The 18,485-nt window shown below is 38.0% G+C and overlaps 2 protein-coding genes across 2 annotated transcripts in view; both read left to right on the plus strand.

Annotated features, from left to right (window-relative positions):
• The first annotated feature begins 1,219 nt into the window (after nucleotides 1–1,219).
• arl5a (ARF like GTPase 5A) lies at nucleotides 1,220–6,263 on the plus strand. Its single transcript, XM_087803505.1, has 6 exons — nucleotides 1,220–1,536; nucleotides 2,830–2,890; nucleotides 3,033–3,180; nucleotides 4,202–4,285; nucleotides 5,412–5,563; nucleotides 5,688–6,263. Exons 1-6 carry the CDS (start codon nucleotides 1,491–1,493, stop codon nucleotides 5,734–5,736), a joined length of 540 nt encoding a protein of 179 aa, XP_087659631.1. The 5' UTR covers nucleotides 1,220–1,490; the 3' UTR covers nucleotides 5,737–6,263.
• Nucleotides 6,264–12,643: 6,380 nt separating this feature from the next.
• neb (nebulin) overlaps nucleotides 12,644–18,485 on the plus strand; it is a 52,757-nt gene continuing 46,915 nt past the window's right edge. The window contains exons 1-7 of the mRNA XM_087803498.1: nucleotides 12,644–12,755; nucleotides 13,639–13,743; nucleotides 15,813–15,860; nucleotides 17,425–17,532; nucleotides 17,615–17,722; nucleotides 18,129–18,233; nucleotides 18,306–18,410. Of these exons, the coding sequence (XP_087659624.1) occupies nucleotides 13,660–13,743; nucleotides 15,813–15,860; nucleotides 17,425–17,532; nucleotides 17,615–17,722; nucleotides 18,129–18,233; nucleotides 18,306–18,410 (558 nt within the window). The 5' untranslated portion in view covers nucleotides 12,644–12,755; nucleotides 13,639–13,659. The remainder of the gene's footprint in view (nucleotides 12,756–13,638; nucleotides 13,744–15,812; nucleotides 15,861–17,424; nucleotides 17,533–17,614; nucleotides 17,723–18,128; nucleotides 18,234–18,305; nucleotides 18,411–18,485) is intronic.

Genomic DNA, 18,485 nt, shown 5'->3' on the forward strand with positions numbered 1-18,485 from the left:
TACTGGCCGTGTCCGCAGGGTATTGGGGGGGGTTCCGCCGCCGCTGCTGTGGTGGGTCCCCATCTCCTTGACTCGGTCCCCTGCTATGGACTTGTTGGCGGCCTGAAGGTCTGGGGGTCCTCCGTCGCCCGGCCTGGCCCCGGGGCCCTATCCCCTGACTGGTTCTTCTGGCTGCCCCTCTGCCCCGGTGCCTGCGCCTGGTGCCTCCCCCTCTCTGCTTCCTCGGTCGTCCTCGCCTGTGCTCGCCCTCTCGCGCCCCCGGTGGTGGTCCGCCTTCTCGCTGGTGTTTGGGGTCGGCTCTGGTGGTTATCTCGCCTGCCGGGTCCTGGTCTCCCGCGGGTTCCTGCCGCGGCTTGGGCCCCTGTGTCTGGATCTGCTGTGCTAGGTATGTGCCCTCTGGCCTGGCTTTTTCAACCCCCCCCCCCTCTCCCCTCTATATATCTTCACCCGTCACCGGAGTCTGTATACCTGTGTATTGTCTACATTTGTCCCAAACCCACACCTTTTTATTTCTCTTCTGGAGCCCCAGGGATCCACCTCCAGAGCTGCTGCTGATCCAGGGATCCACCTCCAGAGCTGTTGCTGATCCAGGGATCCACCTCCAGAGCTGCTGCTGATCCAGGATCTTCACCACGTCATCAGATCCCGAGTTCTCTCCAGCACCCCCATGGACCCTCCTACACTCTCCTCTTTTCTCTCACTATATCCTCCCTCACTCCTCTCCTTATCCATCTGTCTACCCCCCCATCCTTCCTCCCAGCCGGTCAAAGCGGCAGGCCGTCAACAATGAGTCGGGTTCCGCTCGAGGTTTCTGCCTTCTAAAAGGAAGTTTTTCCTCGCCATTGCTCACTGTACAGCTCACTGTACAGTGTTTTGTTTCTTGCTCTTTGTTGAATTGCTGGGATCTATTTTTCCTTAATCAACTGTAGTCTTATTTCAACTGTATAGTGTCTTGAGATAACTTTGTTATGATAAGACACTTTAAATAAAATTGAATTGAATTGAATTGAGACAAAGCAGTACATTGTGATAAACTTGGATATCTAAATGAACTGCATTTTTTTTTTCAGAAAAACATTCTTACACTTAAAATGTAATGTACAAGTTCACGATAATGTATTTATGAGTTAAATGATCTGTTCCATAAAGTTTTCAATTTCGTTTCCATCTGTAGTACGCATGCGCACCACTGACAGCTAGCCTGTATGTCTAACGCAGCCAGTTGACACTCACTAGCCTGCACTGGACGATTAGCTACTTTTACGCTTTATTTACGTATTTCATCGCCTCACGCAAACGTCATATGTCGTTGTCTGTCGAGGGGTAGCGACATAAACAACCAGCATTGGAGTATGTATGGTGTTGCGGCTAGAATGTGGCTATTTCTCGCGTATTCCGAGCAATTTTCCAATGTAGCTGGTTAGCTAAAGTTGTTAGCATCAACGCTAACTAGGTTTCCAACAAGCTGGCTCCAAACGTCCTTGTCAGCCATGGGAATACTTTTTACAAAGTTATGGAGGCTTTTTAACCATCAAGGTAAGAATGTCATTATTTGTTTCATTTAAGATGCAGAAAAGATCATCGTTGACTCGATGTATGTTTCATGGGCCCCAGCTAATATACACAGTGTAAGATTGGAGATTTTCGTTTATAGCGGTATATTATAAGTATTTTTCCGTTGATTATTCTTACTTCGAGGCATGAACATCTCTCTCGAATACATTTAAAATATTTTTGAACATATGGTATGTTAATACAAGGTTAATTAATCGTGAATCATGAAAGTATTAGTTGGAAACCACATTGCTATGGTGTATTTACCTTGTTACATTTTTAACCCCTTTTGCTTAGTATGTTTTATATTACTCCATCGAGTTATCTTAATTCAGTCCATAACATTTAATCTTCATATTGTCCATTCAAAGGTAAAGAGGGATGACAAATGAATGAAGGGACTATTTAAAAAAAAAGTATATATTTTGTATATTTCAATTTCTTATTGCCCAATAACAGTCGTGGGAAAAAAAAATCGTTTCCTTATAACAATGGAGAAATATATCACAACACTTTTAAAGTAATGTATGAAGAGTGTTTACATCTACATACATTCATTAATATCGCATCCTTTCACCAGTTCTATTATTTAGCTCTAAATAATGTAACTGCTTAGAAGGCCATATGAATAGATTAATACTGGAATATTTAAAAAATGTATACTGTATTACGGATTTACTCTTCTTTAATATTTATGTATTCATTTGTCCTAATTTGCCCATTTTTTTATTCTGATACCCAAACATGAAAAGTAGCCCATTTATTAAGAAAACACCTTAAAATAAGATGGCTTATATTTTATAGAAATTGGCATTGACAAAGGTTTACGGTCAGTCTGTTTTCAGACAGATCAAACGTGTAATAGAGTGAAAAAACAAAACAAATAAACAACAGATTTACATTTAATAATTGATCATCCACGTGTGTAATTGAACAATGTTATGTTTAGTGAAGGACATGAACATGGTTGTGTGTGTGTGTGTGTGTGTGTTCTTCAACTAATTAAATTGGTACAAGTGGCATGAATTAAGAACTTCACTATGTAAAAAAAAAATACTACTAATCTTGCCAATTAGAAATGAACATTTTAGGGTTGTTAAACATATTTTATAGATAAATATGATATCATAAAGAGTTTTATAGGACCAAACCGAACACAATGCTTATTGCCAAAATAAGTGAGTGTTGACTTGACGTGTATTTTAGATGGCTGTTCAAGCAACAGCTGGTACATCAGTCAGTTCAGAAATTTACTGTCATTGTTTATTCTTTCAGAGCACAAAGTCATTATTGTTGGCCTGGATAATGCGGGGAAGACCACCATTCTTTATCAGTTGTAAGTAGACATCTGAAGATACGATTGTTTTTTACACAAAATGTGTAATAAAAAGGTTATTGAAATGCATCTTATTTCATTTGTTATCTGATATATGTACATGTGCATGTAATATGTTTCTACTCCCTTTTTCTTGTTAAAGTTCCATGAATGAAGTTGTACACACATCGCCTACCATTGGAAGCAATGTCGAGGAGATTGTGGTGAAAAACACTCATTTCCTGATGTGGGACATCGGTGGCCAAGAGTCCCTGAGGTCATCATGGAATACATACTACACAAACACTGAGGTACTGAACAGGCTGAATAATGGCGGAGGTCACGGTTCATTCTGAGTGCAAGCTTTTAAATCAGATTTTGACTTTTGTATTCAAACCAAACGAGATTTCTTAATGGTGTTGGAGAAATAATTGTTGTTACACCTGCAGGTGAGTACAGTATTTTTCACAAAGATTTTTAAATTGATGATGAGATGAGAACACAACTTCAGACCCGAAAGACCCGGGTTAGATGTATATATAAAATATGCGACCATATTCTGAACTCCTTAAAAGACACTAAACCAGGCGTCAACAATGTTATTGGCTGTAATACTTGTGTATACATATTCAGATTTTTAACAAAATACAATTTCTATTCTAGTGTGATAAACTGTAGAAATACTGAGGTACTACATTTTATAAGATAAACTTTCTATAACAATTATATGAGAATATACAGTAAATAATGTCTTAACAAAAAGAAAAGAAAAACTAGGTATTGTTTTTCAATGTGTAGTTACTCTATTCTACATATACTAAAATATTTGTCTCTTATTATGGCTAATAAAATGTAAATAATTAGTTTAAACTGAACAAAAAAAGAAGGATTGCACTACCGTAGCCGCAACACATTAAGATTTTTAAGTATCCAAGTACAAATGATGATGCCGTAGTGAAATGCAGTTGATGACTTAAGGAATTCAAATTATTTTGTGTTGTCTTTTTGTCATTTCTGGGCCTACGTATTGGGCTCATAAGGAGATCTCCAGTGGGACCAATAAAGTTTATCTAATCTAATCTTATAATAATAAATGTGAATAAAGTTTCATTTTCATTTATTTTATTTTAAAGGACAATGTGCAGTTACATTAAAAAGATGGCTGCACCAGATTTAGCACCCAACTTTCTTTTTTCTTCTTCTCGGTCGAGAAGTGTCTCTGGAATGTTTTTGTTTGTGTTTTGTATGAAAAAGAACTTTGGGAATATTATCTCTGACAAGGAAATAATGTATTGTTTCTTTAATTATCTGAACTATGTTTTTCTCCTCTAGTTTGTAATTGTGGTGGTGGACAGCACGGACAGGGAAAGAATTTCGGTGACAAAAGAAGAACTATACAAAATGCTTGCACACGAGGTGAGAATTGATCAATGCAGATCTTTTAAGACATTTTTCTCTATCTTGATAATACCTGTATTCTCCCCAAATCTTTTTGGACAAGCTAAGGGGTAACGAGTAAAAACAAAGATTAAAAAGTAGATTTTAGATTAGATTTGAATTTAGAAACTTGAAAAATGAGTTCAGAGTTGAGAAAAAACACTTGAACGAAATCTGATGTTGGAATAAATCAGGCGTATTACTAGTATAACCATATATGTTTGCCAGAAAATGTTTAAATTCAATTTTGTGAAAATTCTTGTGTGGCGATCTGCTTGGGGATGACTGGAAGACTTCCTTTCTCCTTGAGTGCAATATCTCTTGTGATCAGTTTACTGCACCACACTCAACTCCACTTTAAAACCAGCTTTTATTGTCCAGTTATCTACAATGATAAATATTACACCAATGCTGACTGAATCCGGCAGTAGATTAAGCTGCCATACACGCCATGCAACTGAGGACAGACACTAGTACATTGAACCACAACATTTGCTGTTATCTATCCTGATATAACTTAAAAGTAGTTGACAGAGAAACTACACTCATTATCCAGACAAAATAATAGATCTGGTGTAGATTTTACAACAGAAAACATTTTATACTCTATTAACACAAGGCTATACATTTTTTTTAAAACGTATAGCCTTGTTCTCAAGGCATCTGATATTAGGTCAGACCACATCTGTGCACATAAGGTCACCATAATTAAATCCTGATCTGTTCTGTGTCCGCCTGGTTGGACTTGAAGGCACTTGTATAACGTGATTGAAAAATGAGTCGTGAAATAATGGTATTAATGCATGCAAATTTTAATATATATAATATATTTACAATACCTTTAATATATATATACTGTATATATTTATATTGACCACATTTTTTTATTTCGTTGTGTGTGTGTGTGTTCGTATATGTTGGTTTATTAGACACATAAACAGTTTATACAGTACTTTTAACTATATTTCACACTTATTACAAAATGATTGGTGTTTATTTTTATCTTCTGTGTAATGAATATTCTCCCAATTCCGTCTGTGTTATCCCATAGTTGACTGTGTACAGTAATCAAACAAAGAAGTTAATATTGTTTTACTTCTTGTAGGATTTGAGAAAGGCAGGACTTTTGATCTTCGCCAACAAACAGGATGTGAAAGGCTGCATGACAGTGGCCGAAATCTCACAGAGCCTCCAGTTGACCTCTGTCAAAGACCACCAGTGGCACATTCAGGCCTGCTGCGCCCTCACTGGGGAAGGGTAAGAACTACATCCTGCACAGCAGTGTTTTGTGTGGATCAATTAGACGTATCAATGATGTGATTTTGGTATTTAACAATATGACTGTATCTTCTTTTTCATCCCGTTTGGTCTGACTCTCAAGGTTGTGTCAAGGTCTGGAGTGGATGATGTCAAGGCTTCGCGTGAGATGATGTCCTGGAGCTCGTTTCTATTTTTCCATGTTCTCCACAAATGAACTGAGCAATAGGATGGGAAAGTTCTCTCCTGTGTCCTGTGAAGATGATGCTGAATGACACCTTTCGGACGTCTTTTTTTTCGGTGATAATTTATTTTACAATGATGTCTTAAATCTGAACAAGGAACCTTCCTTGGAAATGTGACTACAAGAAAGACACATAATGTTTAAGTTGATGTTTCTGCACGGTTTTATGAAAAAAAAACACTGACTTCAAATTTCTGTCTTGTAAGCGACCCTGGACTAAGAGTTGGGCCTGTGTGAATCCAGCCTTGTGGCCTTGCAGTATTGCCGGACTGGCTGTGGTACTTTTATTGCCTCCTGTGTGTACAGTATTCTCCTTAATTGTGGTGCCTGCAGCAAAATGTTCAAGACATAAGTCTTGACAGTGACTGAAACAAACTCACGGGATGGTTGATTTACACTTTGCTGTTGAACTTTTCGGTTATAAATACTGAGTGAAATAAAGTGTTTTTAACTGTTCCTGGGCATTCTGCTCATGATGACTGCTTTCCCCCCAGGATTACAAGTGCATATGGTATCCTCTACCCAGGATAAACTATTTATTTATTTCATCTTGTTTTTTTATTTTCCAGGGCAGCAAAACAAGTGGCTAGAAAGAAAAGGTTAGAAGAAAGAATATTTGAAAAAGAACATGTGAGCAACAAACGGGTTAACTTTAATGGTTTCATGGAGTCGTTTAGATAAAATGTTTTTATATTTATTTTATTTATAACAAAACAGGATGGTTTAGAAGTGATTGTCTGTCATGATTACACCTTTGATGAAGCTACTAGTGTTTGATGGATGGATCGCTCCCTGATGTCATAGAAGCACCATTCATTTCCTCTTGAAGGGTTGTAAAGATTAATGTATGTCACACATACCAGTAAGTTAATAGGATTCCCATTTCTTCCAAAAAGAAAGCCAATTTGCTTAATTGTGCAGAGAGGTCCTGGGGTTGTCCTGTACATAATGTGAACATCAGCATCGGTCATGTCATTGTAATATATAACCCTCTAAGAATTAGACATGGGACACATCTAATGGACTGTGTATCATTTTGATGGAAATCACATCGCTGAGCCACCCGTGGCTAATTTACTCTCATGCTCACCCTACATTTGTTGAGTCTGAAGTAAGGGAGAAAAGATTTTTTTAAGTGTAATTAAACCTATAGTAAAACCTATTTGATCATTAAACAATTCAGTTACATTTGAACATTTAGTTTTTTTTAAATCTTTATATAATGATAATTTATGTTATGATTATGTAATAACTCCGGCCCAGAGAGTCTATGAGTGTCACATGAGCACCAAACTGTTTTACATCCATGGGTCAGAGACCGTGTCTTTTGTTTAAATGGAGCACTGAGAGACTTTTTCAACTTGCCAGAAGATGAAACCAGAATATACGTCATTGCAGTTTTACCATTTCGACACTAGGAGGAGACAGAGGCATTTTCTTTATTATTATTATTATTTTATATTTTTGTACCAATTCTTTTCACGATATGGATTAGGCCTTTGATGTGCGAATGTTTTAACTAAGGTAAACGTATCTAGTCTTTGTTTTCAGCATCTCCATGACCCGCTTCCATATAAAGCATTCACTTTCTGGTCCATCTTCCTTCAGTCCTTTCTACACTTTCTTTGGTCTGTTGAGGAGAGATTCATTGAGTTAAGTGTACGTAAGGTGTATTTCTCTGGTTAGATTCAATTGAATTCAAGTTCAGCTGCTCATTTTAAGTACAACTTTGATGTTTGTAATAAAACATAGCTAGTAGTCAAAAGAACCAAATACCAGTTGTGGCTCTCTGAGCTGTAAATGTGATCGAGTATAAGCACAATATTCTAAATGTCAATGCTTTCCACTGTAATGTAGCTTAATTCCATGTACTCATGCAAGGGCACAAGGATAAGACCCACAGCTATGGTTTCAGACGTCAACGCTTTGATTTCAATCCCCTTCAAAACAACAAGTGCAAATCTTTTATTTCAGGCTTGTTACCTCAGTGTCATGACCTAATGGACAGTTGGTTTGTTTGTTTGTCTGTGTTTCCCACAGCTGTCGCCTTCTGCTGTTATAAGTTATCAGTCATGTTTTCCAGTAACAATAACTTTGTGTACCCCCCTCCAACTCCAGGTTCTACAACGGTAAGTCCAGAGTGTTGCTATGTTTACAGCAAGTAGCCATTGCAAATTATAATTCTTGAAATGTGGTCCACTTGGTAAATTGGTGCTCATTTTTCAAAAGGAAGTCTTAGTTTATATATCTTTCTTTTATCTATAGTAAGTAAGTAAATTGTATGTATATAACACTTTTCTAGACCAGGGTCACAAAGCACTTTAAGAATCAAAAACAATACTCTAAAAATATATACTAAAAATATCAAGATAACAGAGAAAAACACAGGTGTCCCAGAAAATCAGGGAAAAGCCTGCAAGAATAAGAAAGTCTTAGATGTTTCTTGAAGGAGTCAGTAGATCATCAAACACAGAGGTAGAGGAAGATCATTCTAAAGCTTAGGAGCAACAGCCTGGAAGGATTTCCCTCCTCTGATCCTGAACGGTGTACGTGGAACCATCAGTTGATTCTGATCCACAGACCTCAGAGCCCGAGCTGGGGTGTAAGGCTGGATCAGATCACTGATGTAAGGAGGAGCCTGACCGTAAATAGCTCTGAAAGCAAGAACCAGAATTTTAAAGTTGATCCTGAAAGAAACTGGCAGCCATTGAAGAGTTTTAAGGATCGGAGAAATGTGAGTTATTTTACTTGAGCAGGTCACAATTCTCGCTGAGTTCTGTATCAACTGCAGGCGAGAAAGCTCCTTCTTAATAAGACATGAAAACTAACTGTTGCAATAGTCTAAACAAGAAGACACAAACGTATGGATTACTAGCTCCAGATCATGTTGTGACAACATTTTCCTAAGATTAGAGATTTTTCTCAGTTGAAGGAAACAGTTTCTGCAGTGAGACATGCAACTTGAGACATGTCTTTGTCCAATACAACACCCAGGTTTCTCAGGCTCAGTTTGACAGACTGACCTAAGTCACCCAAGTACTGACTCAACCCTGGAACCTTATTATCAGGAGCAATAACCAGAGTTTCCGTTTTGTCCACTTGGCTGCAAAGTGTTTTCACTCAGCCATTGTTTTATTTCTAGCAAACAATTTACAAAGTTGTTCACCCTCTGGGGCTCAGTTGGATCAAAAGAGCAGTAGAGCTGGATGTTATCAGCAAAAATGTGGTAAGAAACATCTGGAAATCTCTGAAGGATTCTACCTATGGGAGTCAAGTACATAACAAAACAATAAAGGACCCAAGACAGAACCTTGAGGGACTCCACACAACAGATCCGCTGATTCAGACCTCATTTGATTGGAAGATACACTGAAACTGCACCCAGAAAGGTATGACGAGAACCACTGTAACACAGACCCAGACAGTCCCACTTCATCCCTCAGTCTTCTCAGCAGGATCTGGTGATCAACTGTGTCAAAGGCTGAGGACAGATCCAAGAGAACCAGAACAGTGTATTGACCCGAGTCAGCTGACATCATGATGTCACTGGACACTTTCAATAAGGCTTTTTCCACAGAGTGATGTAAGCCAGACTGGAAATTCTCATGAATGTCTCCAAGATATTGGACAAGAAAGGGAGCTTAGAAATTGGCCTGAAATGACTGAGGTCAGTCGGGTCTAAGCCTGGCTTTTTGAGAAAAGACTCCACAATGGCATGTTTAAATGCATTGGGAAAAACCCCTGTGGAAAGGGAGAGGTTTATCATATTGGTTACCCAGGGGCCAATTGCATCAAACACTTTGATGAAGAGCCTACATGGAAGGACGTCGTCTGAGCAAGAGGGTTTCATCTTGTTCACCAGTGCTGAAATATCACCCAGAGATATAGCACTGAAGGAAGACCACAAGGAGGGGACAGTCTCAGTAACAGCAGGGATTTCACGATGAAGACGGAAACACAGAGGCAGTTGATAGTAACCACCAAGCTAACTACACATATGGAAACCAAGAAATCTATTAAAATAAATAAATCAGAATTAAAAAAACACAACAGAATATTTTAAATGAACACAACCAGGGACCAATATCTCCAAATGTCCAAAACCAGCTGGAAAATAAAGGAAAAACAGAGGTCAAAACACTTGCGAATACACCAGAACAAACTAAAGCAGTCAGGCACAGGGGCTAATAGACACTATACCAGTTAATGAAATGATTTGATCTAGCACAGAGGTCTGGACACAGGGGGGTGACTTAGGGCAGGGTTTAAAAACCTGTCCTCAAAGGGCTGAGATGGTGCAGGTATTGTATCAAACGAGTCAAGCACATACAATTGAACCAATCAGGTGTCTCAAAATTTGAATCAGGTGCTTCTTGTTTAAGTCGACACCTGATTCCTTATTCATTCATCTTAACTTGACTCTACCTGCAGTTCAGTCCTTTTAGCATTGCCATTAGTTAAGTCGGAGGAATATGGCAAAGGATAGAACAGGAAGTGAAAATACAAAATAAAACCAAAGCTAAAGTATTGGAATATGACAGTAACACTTTATATAAAGTATAGGCTCGTCAGTTGGATCAGTCAACACATAATGTATTCTGTGATAGAAGAAATGGAAAGTGACAATAGCAGGCTCTTCGTAGACAGGATTAATAATCAGAAAGTTTGAAATACATCGATGGAGTGTCTGTCCTGAGTGGAGTCCATGAAGTAAAAGTTACAAAGTTAGTTGAGTTTTTAGATGAGCAGACCATTTGATCAAGATAACCAAGAATAGTGGCGCGCGGTGGTGTAGTGTATAAGTACCAGCTGTTTGAAAGGTAAAGTATTGGATCAAATCTACACCGTACTGCTATTTAATGCTAGAGTGTGCGTTGGTCATTGGGTTTGAGTGGGGTTGCTTGGAATGTAAAACTAGTGGATTTGTGTAAAAATTAAAAATGCATGATAAATAGATTTTGAGTTTCATTGCTACACTTTTATTGAACCTATGGGGGCATTCCCAAATATGAAGGATGAGGCAATCTCTGAGTGTGCACTCAATATCATATCATCATCGTTGATTCCTTTAGATGCTGCTGAGAAGCTCATCCATGCTTTTGTAACCTCCAGGCTGGACTCGTGTAACTCTCTTCTGTCAGGATGTTCTAAAAAGTCTCTCAGAACTCTTCAGCTCATTCAGAACTCTGCAGCTTGTGTCCTGACTAAGACTAGGCGTGACCACATTTCCCCTGTGCTGTCTTCCCTACATTGGCTTCCTGTAGAATTTAGAATACAATTTAAAATCTTTCTCTTAACCTATAAAGCCTTACATGGTCTATCACCAATATACATTAAAGATTTAATCCAAACTTACCAACCCTCGAGGACCTTACAATCCTTAAACTCTGATCTATTAGTTATACCACAAATCTCTAAATGTAGATTTAGAGCCAGGGCCTTCAGTTTTCAAGCCCCTCTGCTGTGGAACCAACTACCGGCCTCAGTAGGGCAGACACCCTCTCTATGTTTAAAAACAATCTTAAAACCTTACTTTTTGATAAAGCCTATAACTAACTTAACTGTTTATCTTAGCTGCTATAGGCTGAGAATGCTGGAGGAGTTTTAGACACCGAGCTCTGTATATATAAACCTGTGCAGTTTAAACACACACTTTTTATTTCTCTCCCGGAGCCCCAGGGCTCCACCTCCAGAGCTGCTGCTGATCCAGGATCTTCACCACGTCATCAGATCCCGAGTTCTCCCCAGCACCTCCATGGACTCTCCTACACTCTCCTCTTTTTTTCTCACTATAATTTCCCTCACTCTTCTCCTTATCCATCTGTCTAACCCCCCATCCTTCCTCCCAGCCGGTCACAGCTGGAGGCCGTCAACAACGAGTCAGGTTCCGCTTGAGGTTTCTGCCTTCTAAAAGGAAGTTTTTCCTCGCCACAGCTCACTGTACAGCTCACTGTACAGTGTTTCGCTTCTTGCTCTTTGTTGAATTGCTGGGATCTATTTTTCAATCTATTTTTGAACCTGTCAAGGTTCATTTTTCATATTAAAGTTGAACATGTTCACTAAGGAGGTTAGTAATAATGGATACAGTACATTCATTTGCTTCTACCTTTCACATGAGATCAGACCTGTAATAATGATGCTTAAATGAGGCCAGAAAGAATCTCATAGTGCATCATAGGAAGAGCTTCATTCGCGAGTGTGGGCAGGAGCCATTCAGCTGCTGCTGTCCATCTTGTCCTCCCAGCATTAGCCTACTTCAGGTTCACCAAGCTGCTTTTATGATACAACACACTGTCAAATAAAGTATTTAACATTGATGTTTATAATACCCCAACATTTGTAGTAGTAATTCAATTTGTTCTGGTTTATTTTTTTTATTTTTCTTTAGCATAAATAAAATAAGGCAGTATTGCATTTACAATCTCCGGAACACTGAACTTCTAATAAGGCTAGTTTTTTAAAGGCAAACACATGTTCCTTGTTTCATGCTTTCGTGCTTTGTTTTTAATACTGCTCTAATTCATGACCTAAGGAGGCTGTGATCAATCATGATATCTGGGATTAAGATCTGTGATCCTTCAAAAGTTGAAGTGACATTCTGTTTAGATATTTACTAAAAAAAATCATGTTTGTTAACAAAACAAAAACAAACACAAGAATCACACGGGGCACTACTATTCGGCCTTCTCTGGACCCCAACACCAGAACTTCACCGCCTTCCTCATAACTGCCCGCTGATGCATTAGTCTCAACAGGTGCTCTTTCTGAGGGTCTCACTAAGGTATATTTAGATTTGGAAACTTGAGAAGAGCTCTCTGTGATTGGCTGGGGAGTCCACATGATAACCTGGGTAGAAATTGCAGCTGTGTGCTGTAGCCCAGCGTTTCTCTGGAGGGAAGCTGGGGAGGCTTTGGCGGCTTGGGAGATCTATTAACTCTAAATCAACTGGTAAGCATAGAAAAAGATGAAAAACATTTATTTACACTTCCCAAAAACAGCATGGCTCTCCATCATTCCGGACACATCACCGTGAGCTGTTGGTTCTTTGGACGACCTACCTGAGGACTATATCATCTGAAGATTTCACAGCACTTTTTTTTTAAATGTGAACGAAAGACCAGATATTTTTATTGTGGAATAAGTTCAGTCCCTACCTACCGTGTGGATTTTTTTCTCAGCAGATGGCTATGCATCTTTTTTTCTCTGTGGCTTGCTTTACTTTTTTCCTTTCTTTTTCTTTTTTACAGTCAGAGCAAAGCATTTAGTAAATAATTGCAAATAAGTTAAATCAAGTGCAAAAATAGGTGGTTAGTATGTCAACCTATATTTAACCTGCAGCCTCAGAAGGCATTGCATCTAAGTTTGCGAAGCAGAGTCAACCAATAAGGATGTGGCATTGGCTTACATGTCAAATAGCTGAGTCCTGTTGGGCAGCTGTCGCAAACCCTCAGCCGGGAGGCTCCGTTCTCTGAGCTGTGTTGTGGCAGGCAGAGGTGAAGGGGGGGCAACTGTCAAACATTTGAAGCTAGAGGTCTGTCTAAAGCACCAACCTTCCTAACCTAAACTGATTTTTGTCATTACTCGATTGACAATTATGTCATACTTTATATTTAGTTTTCAGACGCGAGTGGATTTACAGGAGTTACTACGATATTCTTTTTCTGGTTTGTTTAAATAGGTGGTTGAATTTGAATGTGTTTATTTGTTTGGGTGATTGTTAAATGATATCCCTAAATCGCCCCTTTCTCATTAATTCTCACATTAATACGTTTTGATGGAATATCATGAATGGTGGTTTGGATCCTAACGCTGCCGTCTGTTCTTTGTATAGAACCTCTAAAACCGTCCCAAGATGACGACGGTGGTAGAGGAGTATGAGGAGTATGAGGAGTATGAGGAGGAGTTTGAGGAGGAGATGGAGGAGATTTTGGATGAGGTAAGTGTTCGATCATTTACCTGAGATTTCCAAATCCGTAGTTTTCTGAGGCAGACCTAGCCTGGACCCCTATGAATAGTCCTGCTAACGACGATATGTCCACCTTCCAGTCAGCATTTCAGACCAGGATCTTGTTTCAGATCGACATCTTCTGATAGTCCTTGGGTGCCCTTAACTATATTCATCACATACTAGTTTGATGATATTTTTTCCAAGCACTATGTAGTGTTTCTCTGTTATTTTATTCATTCCAACTTCAGTCAGCAATTAATAAATGGTAGATGTAACTTTTTTTTAAATGTGTGAATTGTTTTCTGTGCTGAAACATGTCTCCACGTCAGTGTCCAATGGAAGAGTGAAAACAGAAGGGTAGCAACTTAATCCCGTATTTCCTGGTGAAATAGGATTAAAGCTATCCTGGAAATAATGACTTTCGTATTGATATCTTATAGGGGCGTCAAAATGATACGTTTGGTCCACACACAGTATCCAGTATCATTCTACTCCTGTATAAAATATCAACTTGATTTATCATCTTTACTGCAAAGATGGAAATCATTTTGGGTGGTGGGATGGATGGAAGGTTACTAAGCAAAGACACTCTGATTTCACTAATACTTTCATCTACACTCTGGAGAAAAGAGCATTACATATGATGACAAAATGCCTTTATATTTTATCTAAAGAATGGGGAGAAACATAGTGTATGACCTAGTTGACCTACAGTATATAGTTTGTGACATGTATAATGTTTTTCTTCTTTAACACTATGTTAGATTTAGAGAAACCAATGGCACTTTGGCAGAGTTAAAGGACGAATGAAGAGTGAGAGAGCTTCGGATAGATTCTGTATAGGAAGATTGAAGCAGTATCATTATAATCTTTTTCTTTGGAAAATGGCACACACTCTGTGAGCCGTTTTAATGAAGCGTAGGCATAGTTACTATAAACTTACAGTTTTAAAAGCTTAAAACTATGGTTCTCTCCTGTCTGATAGATTGAGATATTGAAGGCCGTCATAATGTTATCAAAAGTGTTTGAGATGTTTTTTCACTCAGCTCGAGTACTTTTTATTACCTTTATCCTTCAGTAATTGTATAATAGGTCAAGAAAAACATTATGATAGCATTTATTACTTACATAGGTCAGAATTACTTAAAAAAGTGTCATATCATGACTAAAATAAAAACATTATGATACATTTAATTCTAACAGCACCATCATTCAAAAGGCTTACTATTGTTATAAATTGTATGAGTTTAAAAAAACTTTAAATTAAATTAACCTCCTGAGACCCTTGTTTGATTTGATTCTTGGTTAAAATCGTCACAGCTATAAAATTAAAGTTGAAACATTCTACTTAACTTTCAGGGAAACGGTTCATGTATGTAGAACAAAGTCTATTTTTAAAATGGCATCATCATTTCACACACAGTAAAGCATTAAGATTATAATGGTAGTAATAAGAGGACAAAAACAAATTGTCCTTTACAATGATTGTAAGTCAAGAAAATGTCCCTAATAATTGAAAACTTGGTTGGACATTATACTAATGAATGAAGAAAGCCACCAGAGATACATTTATTCTTCAGGCTCAGTAAAGTGATTAAAGAAACACATGAAACACCTCTGAGCATTTTCCTGGATCTTTAATTACATTGTTTAAAGATGAGTTTTCAGCTGTTACAGTCCGACCCAGGAGTTTTCAAAGTGTTCCAGAGAACTCCAGAGGAGGCCTGGCATGAAAGAAGGAAACAAAATTTTATTCCAACTTGAGTTGTCAAATAGTAAAAACACGTATATTCATTTTAATGATGTTTAGATTTACTCAAAAATATGAAGTTGCCTTTTAAGACAGAAGTTTAGCAGCTGCTTTTAAGTTTTCTTATCGGGGGATTAAAATCCCACAGTTTAAGAACCCGTGGTCTCAGCAAGAGCATCTTGTCAGTGATATGAGATATTATATGCAAAGAGCTGTGGGAAAAATCACCCTCAATCCAATAAGAAATATTGTTCTGATTCTCTTATAACTTGCTAAAACCACAGAGCGTGTTCTGTATTTATAATAGCAGATCACAACGGAGACTGTCACTGAGCAAACATCTCAGTACCATCAGGTAAAACATCTCCCATGAGACAACAGTTTATACGGTGCAAGATGACTATTGTTTATGTCTTGAAAATGGTGCAAAGGGCTCTTCTGTGTGCACGACTGTTTTTGGTCCTAACAAGCTTGAGCTTATCTCCCAAACCTCTGAAGAATGCTGCTATTCAGATCTTAAATGATGCATGTACAGGTGTTTTCTATATTGTTATTCATATTTTAAGAATAGTATTTTGATGTATCTTTTGTAGCTGCATGATCAGAAACAGCTGTCTTTTGCCTGCCTCTTATTTCTCTTAGTAAGTCATCCCATCTCTTGCCTTTAATAGTACAAGCATTAGTATTTCCGACTAAACATTTAGTGTTACCGGCAGTACTATACTTACTATCGTACTTACTAATCATTCAAATTTCATGCAATCGTGATGACCCACAAACGACAAAGTAAACTTTTTGATGTTTAGTTGTCCTGTTAACAGTATATAGTCATGGAAGTAGAAGTATAAGAGCAGCTTTGTTTTCTTTAATATTTCAATCTTTATTAATCAATAAGTAAATGATCTCCAGATATTAAAATGAACAAAAACCTGAAGAAAACAAGTACACTATTTTTTAACGAGCAAAATGACTACTTTACTCTATCTTCCGATATTTGTTGTAACTGTTCTTTTAGAAATCAACTGTTCTCCTGATCTTCACTATTCTTTAGAAATCTTTACTTCTACACATCTTTATTCTATACATAGAATTGAGCTAAGATTATTGCTGCGAATGTTCACTAAACCTTATTCCATGTCATCATACTCACTCTGAGACTGTCGGAATAGTCACATATGTATTACTAAGCATCTGTTACACAGTGGGACCAAACCAGTAATGAAATATAATTCCTGCTCTGAACAGATACCAAAGCATCTCCTTCGGCGACACAGAATGCAAATTGCTTTTGAACAATTTACGTTTTTATCTGCTTTAATCTCCGCACTGGAAACACAACATTCCATGACCACTCTAACCAGCATCAATTAGACATAATTACACACAAATAAAGTGTAAAAATTAGCTTAATGCAAGAAAGTACCAACACATGAAAAACTAAATTATTTTCTGTTGCACCGAAGTGGTCTGCTGCTAGTTCATGGTCAGTTTGAGCACATTTAAATATACACACATACAGAATGTATGTTCATACATACAGAATATCAGAGTTAGAGCTTTATTATCCTTTATCACCTCATGTAGTAAATAAACAATAAATCATCAATACATAACACATGTCATACACTTACTAATTCTTAACACACAAGAAAATTAAATGCCTCATATAATAACATTAGGAACCTTAAGAACATTAATGTGGCTTTTCAATATATGTTATATAAGATTTTACATAAAAAGTATGATCTACTAACAAGCAAAAATGTCATTGTCATTTCTAATTAACGATGGTCCATCAAACAATACAAGATATTTAGTCATGCAAAGTTTTGTTCTATGTTTGGACTACAAACTGGTATGTACTTAATTATAATTATAACCGTTTTTAATCCTTTGTATCTTCCTTGACCCATCTTCAGTCTGGCTTGCCCACCAGGAGAATAAAAAAGGCGGTTAAGGTGGATACTTCCAAGTTCATGACTCCTTACCTTGCTCACAGCCAGAAGATGCTGGAGCAGTTCAGCCACGTGAGTACCAGGCCCCGGCATCGATTTTACTGTAGTTTTAGTTTGTAAACTGTCTTACACTCAATGATTGTACTACTGACAGAATAAGTACCGGCATGCATATGACATGTCCAGAGGAAAGCCTCCGTCAGTCAGCACTGAAACACCAGAGATGCTGCGTATCAGGAAGGCCCAGGAGCAGCTCAGTGAGGTGAGAAATATTTACCCTCTTTCATTTAAAGTTGTAACATGAGTTCATTTCTTATGTCAATTAATTTGGTCGTATTCCTTTTTTTCATTCTGACCTAATTTTTTGTCTCATGAAACATTCCAATATTCTCAATTTATTAAATTGTTTCATTTGAAATAATAATAATAATAATAATAATGTTAGACCTTCAGATAATACAGCCGCACTCGGGTCCCCCTGAGTTTGTTCTCTTCAATCCCTCGAAAACCTGATTGTTTGCCGAAATCTGCGGAACGCACATATGAATAAAGCGCAAACATCTTTAGGAACAGCTCCTTCTTCTGTTCACCTTATGAACCTTGCGTCCTTGCAATTAAGTTTTTACAAATAAATTGCACTATTATCTGTTCTGATCTAATGCTCGCAGGTCAAGTACCGCATGGAGGGCAACAAGGTTCGCACCACCAGTCTGTATGATGGTGAGGCCAAAGAGATTGCCCACGTCAAGCACGTGTCTGAGCTCATCAGCAAGGTGCCGTACAAGACCACACTTTTTAAGGCTAAGAATAAATGGTGGCTTGACACATGACGTTCATCGTTTCAGGTCCTGTACAGACAGAAGTGGGACGAGACCAAAGACCGCTACCTGCTGCCCCCTGATGCCCCCGAGCTGGTCTTGGCTGTGAAGAATGCTGCCAATTACAGCAAAGTAAGCACAGCAGACACTTTAAACATCAATTTGTGTTATTGCTCTAGAAGGTCATTTGAGACGATAATTCATATA

Source organism: Callionymus lyra, chromosome 12 (genome assembly GCF_982586985.1).
Source record: "Callionymus lyra chromosome 12, fCalLyr1.hap1.1, whole genome shotgun sequence".
NCBI classification, from domain to species: Eukaryota; Metazoa; Chordata; class Actinopteri; order Syngnathiformes; family Callionymidae; genus Callionymus; species Callionymus lyra.

What these genes read in the sequence shown, in the direction of transcription:
- arl5a (XM_087803505.1), top strand. Translation starts at nt 1,491, where the DNA reads ATGGGAATACTTTTTACAAAGTTATGGAGGCTTTTTAACCATCAAG. An exon ending in GAGGCTTTTTAACCATCAAG is followed by an intron (nt 1,537 to 2,829) that starts GTAAGAATGTCA and finishes TTATTCTTTCAG; the next exon opens with AGCACAAAGTCATTATTGTT. An exon ending in CATACTACACAAACACTGAG is followed by an intron (nt 3,181 to 4,201) that starts GTACTGAACAGG and finishes TTTCTCCTCTAG; the next exon opens with TTTGTAATTGTGGTGGTGGA.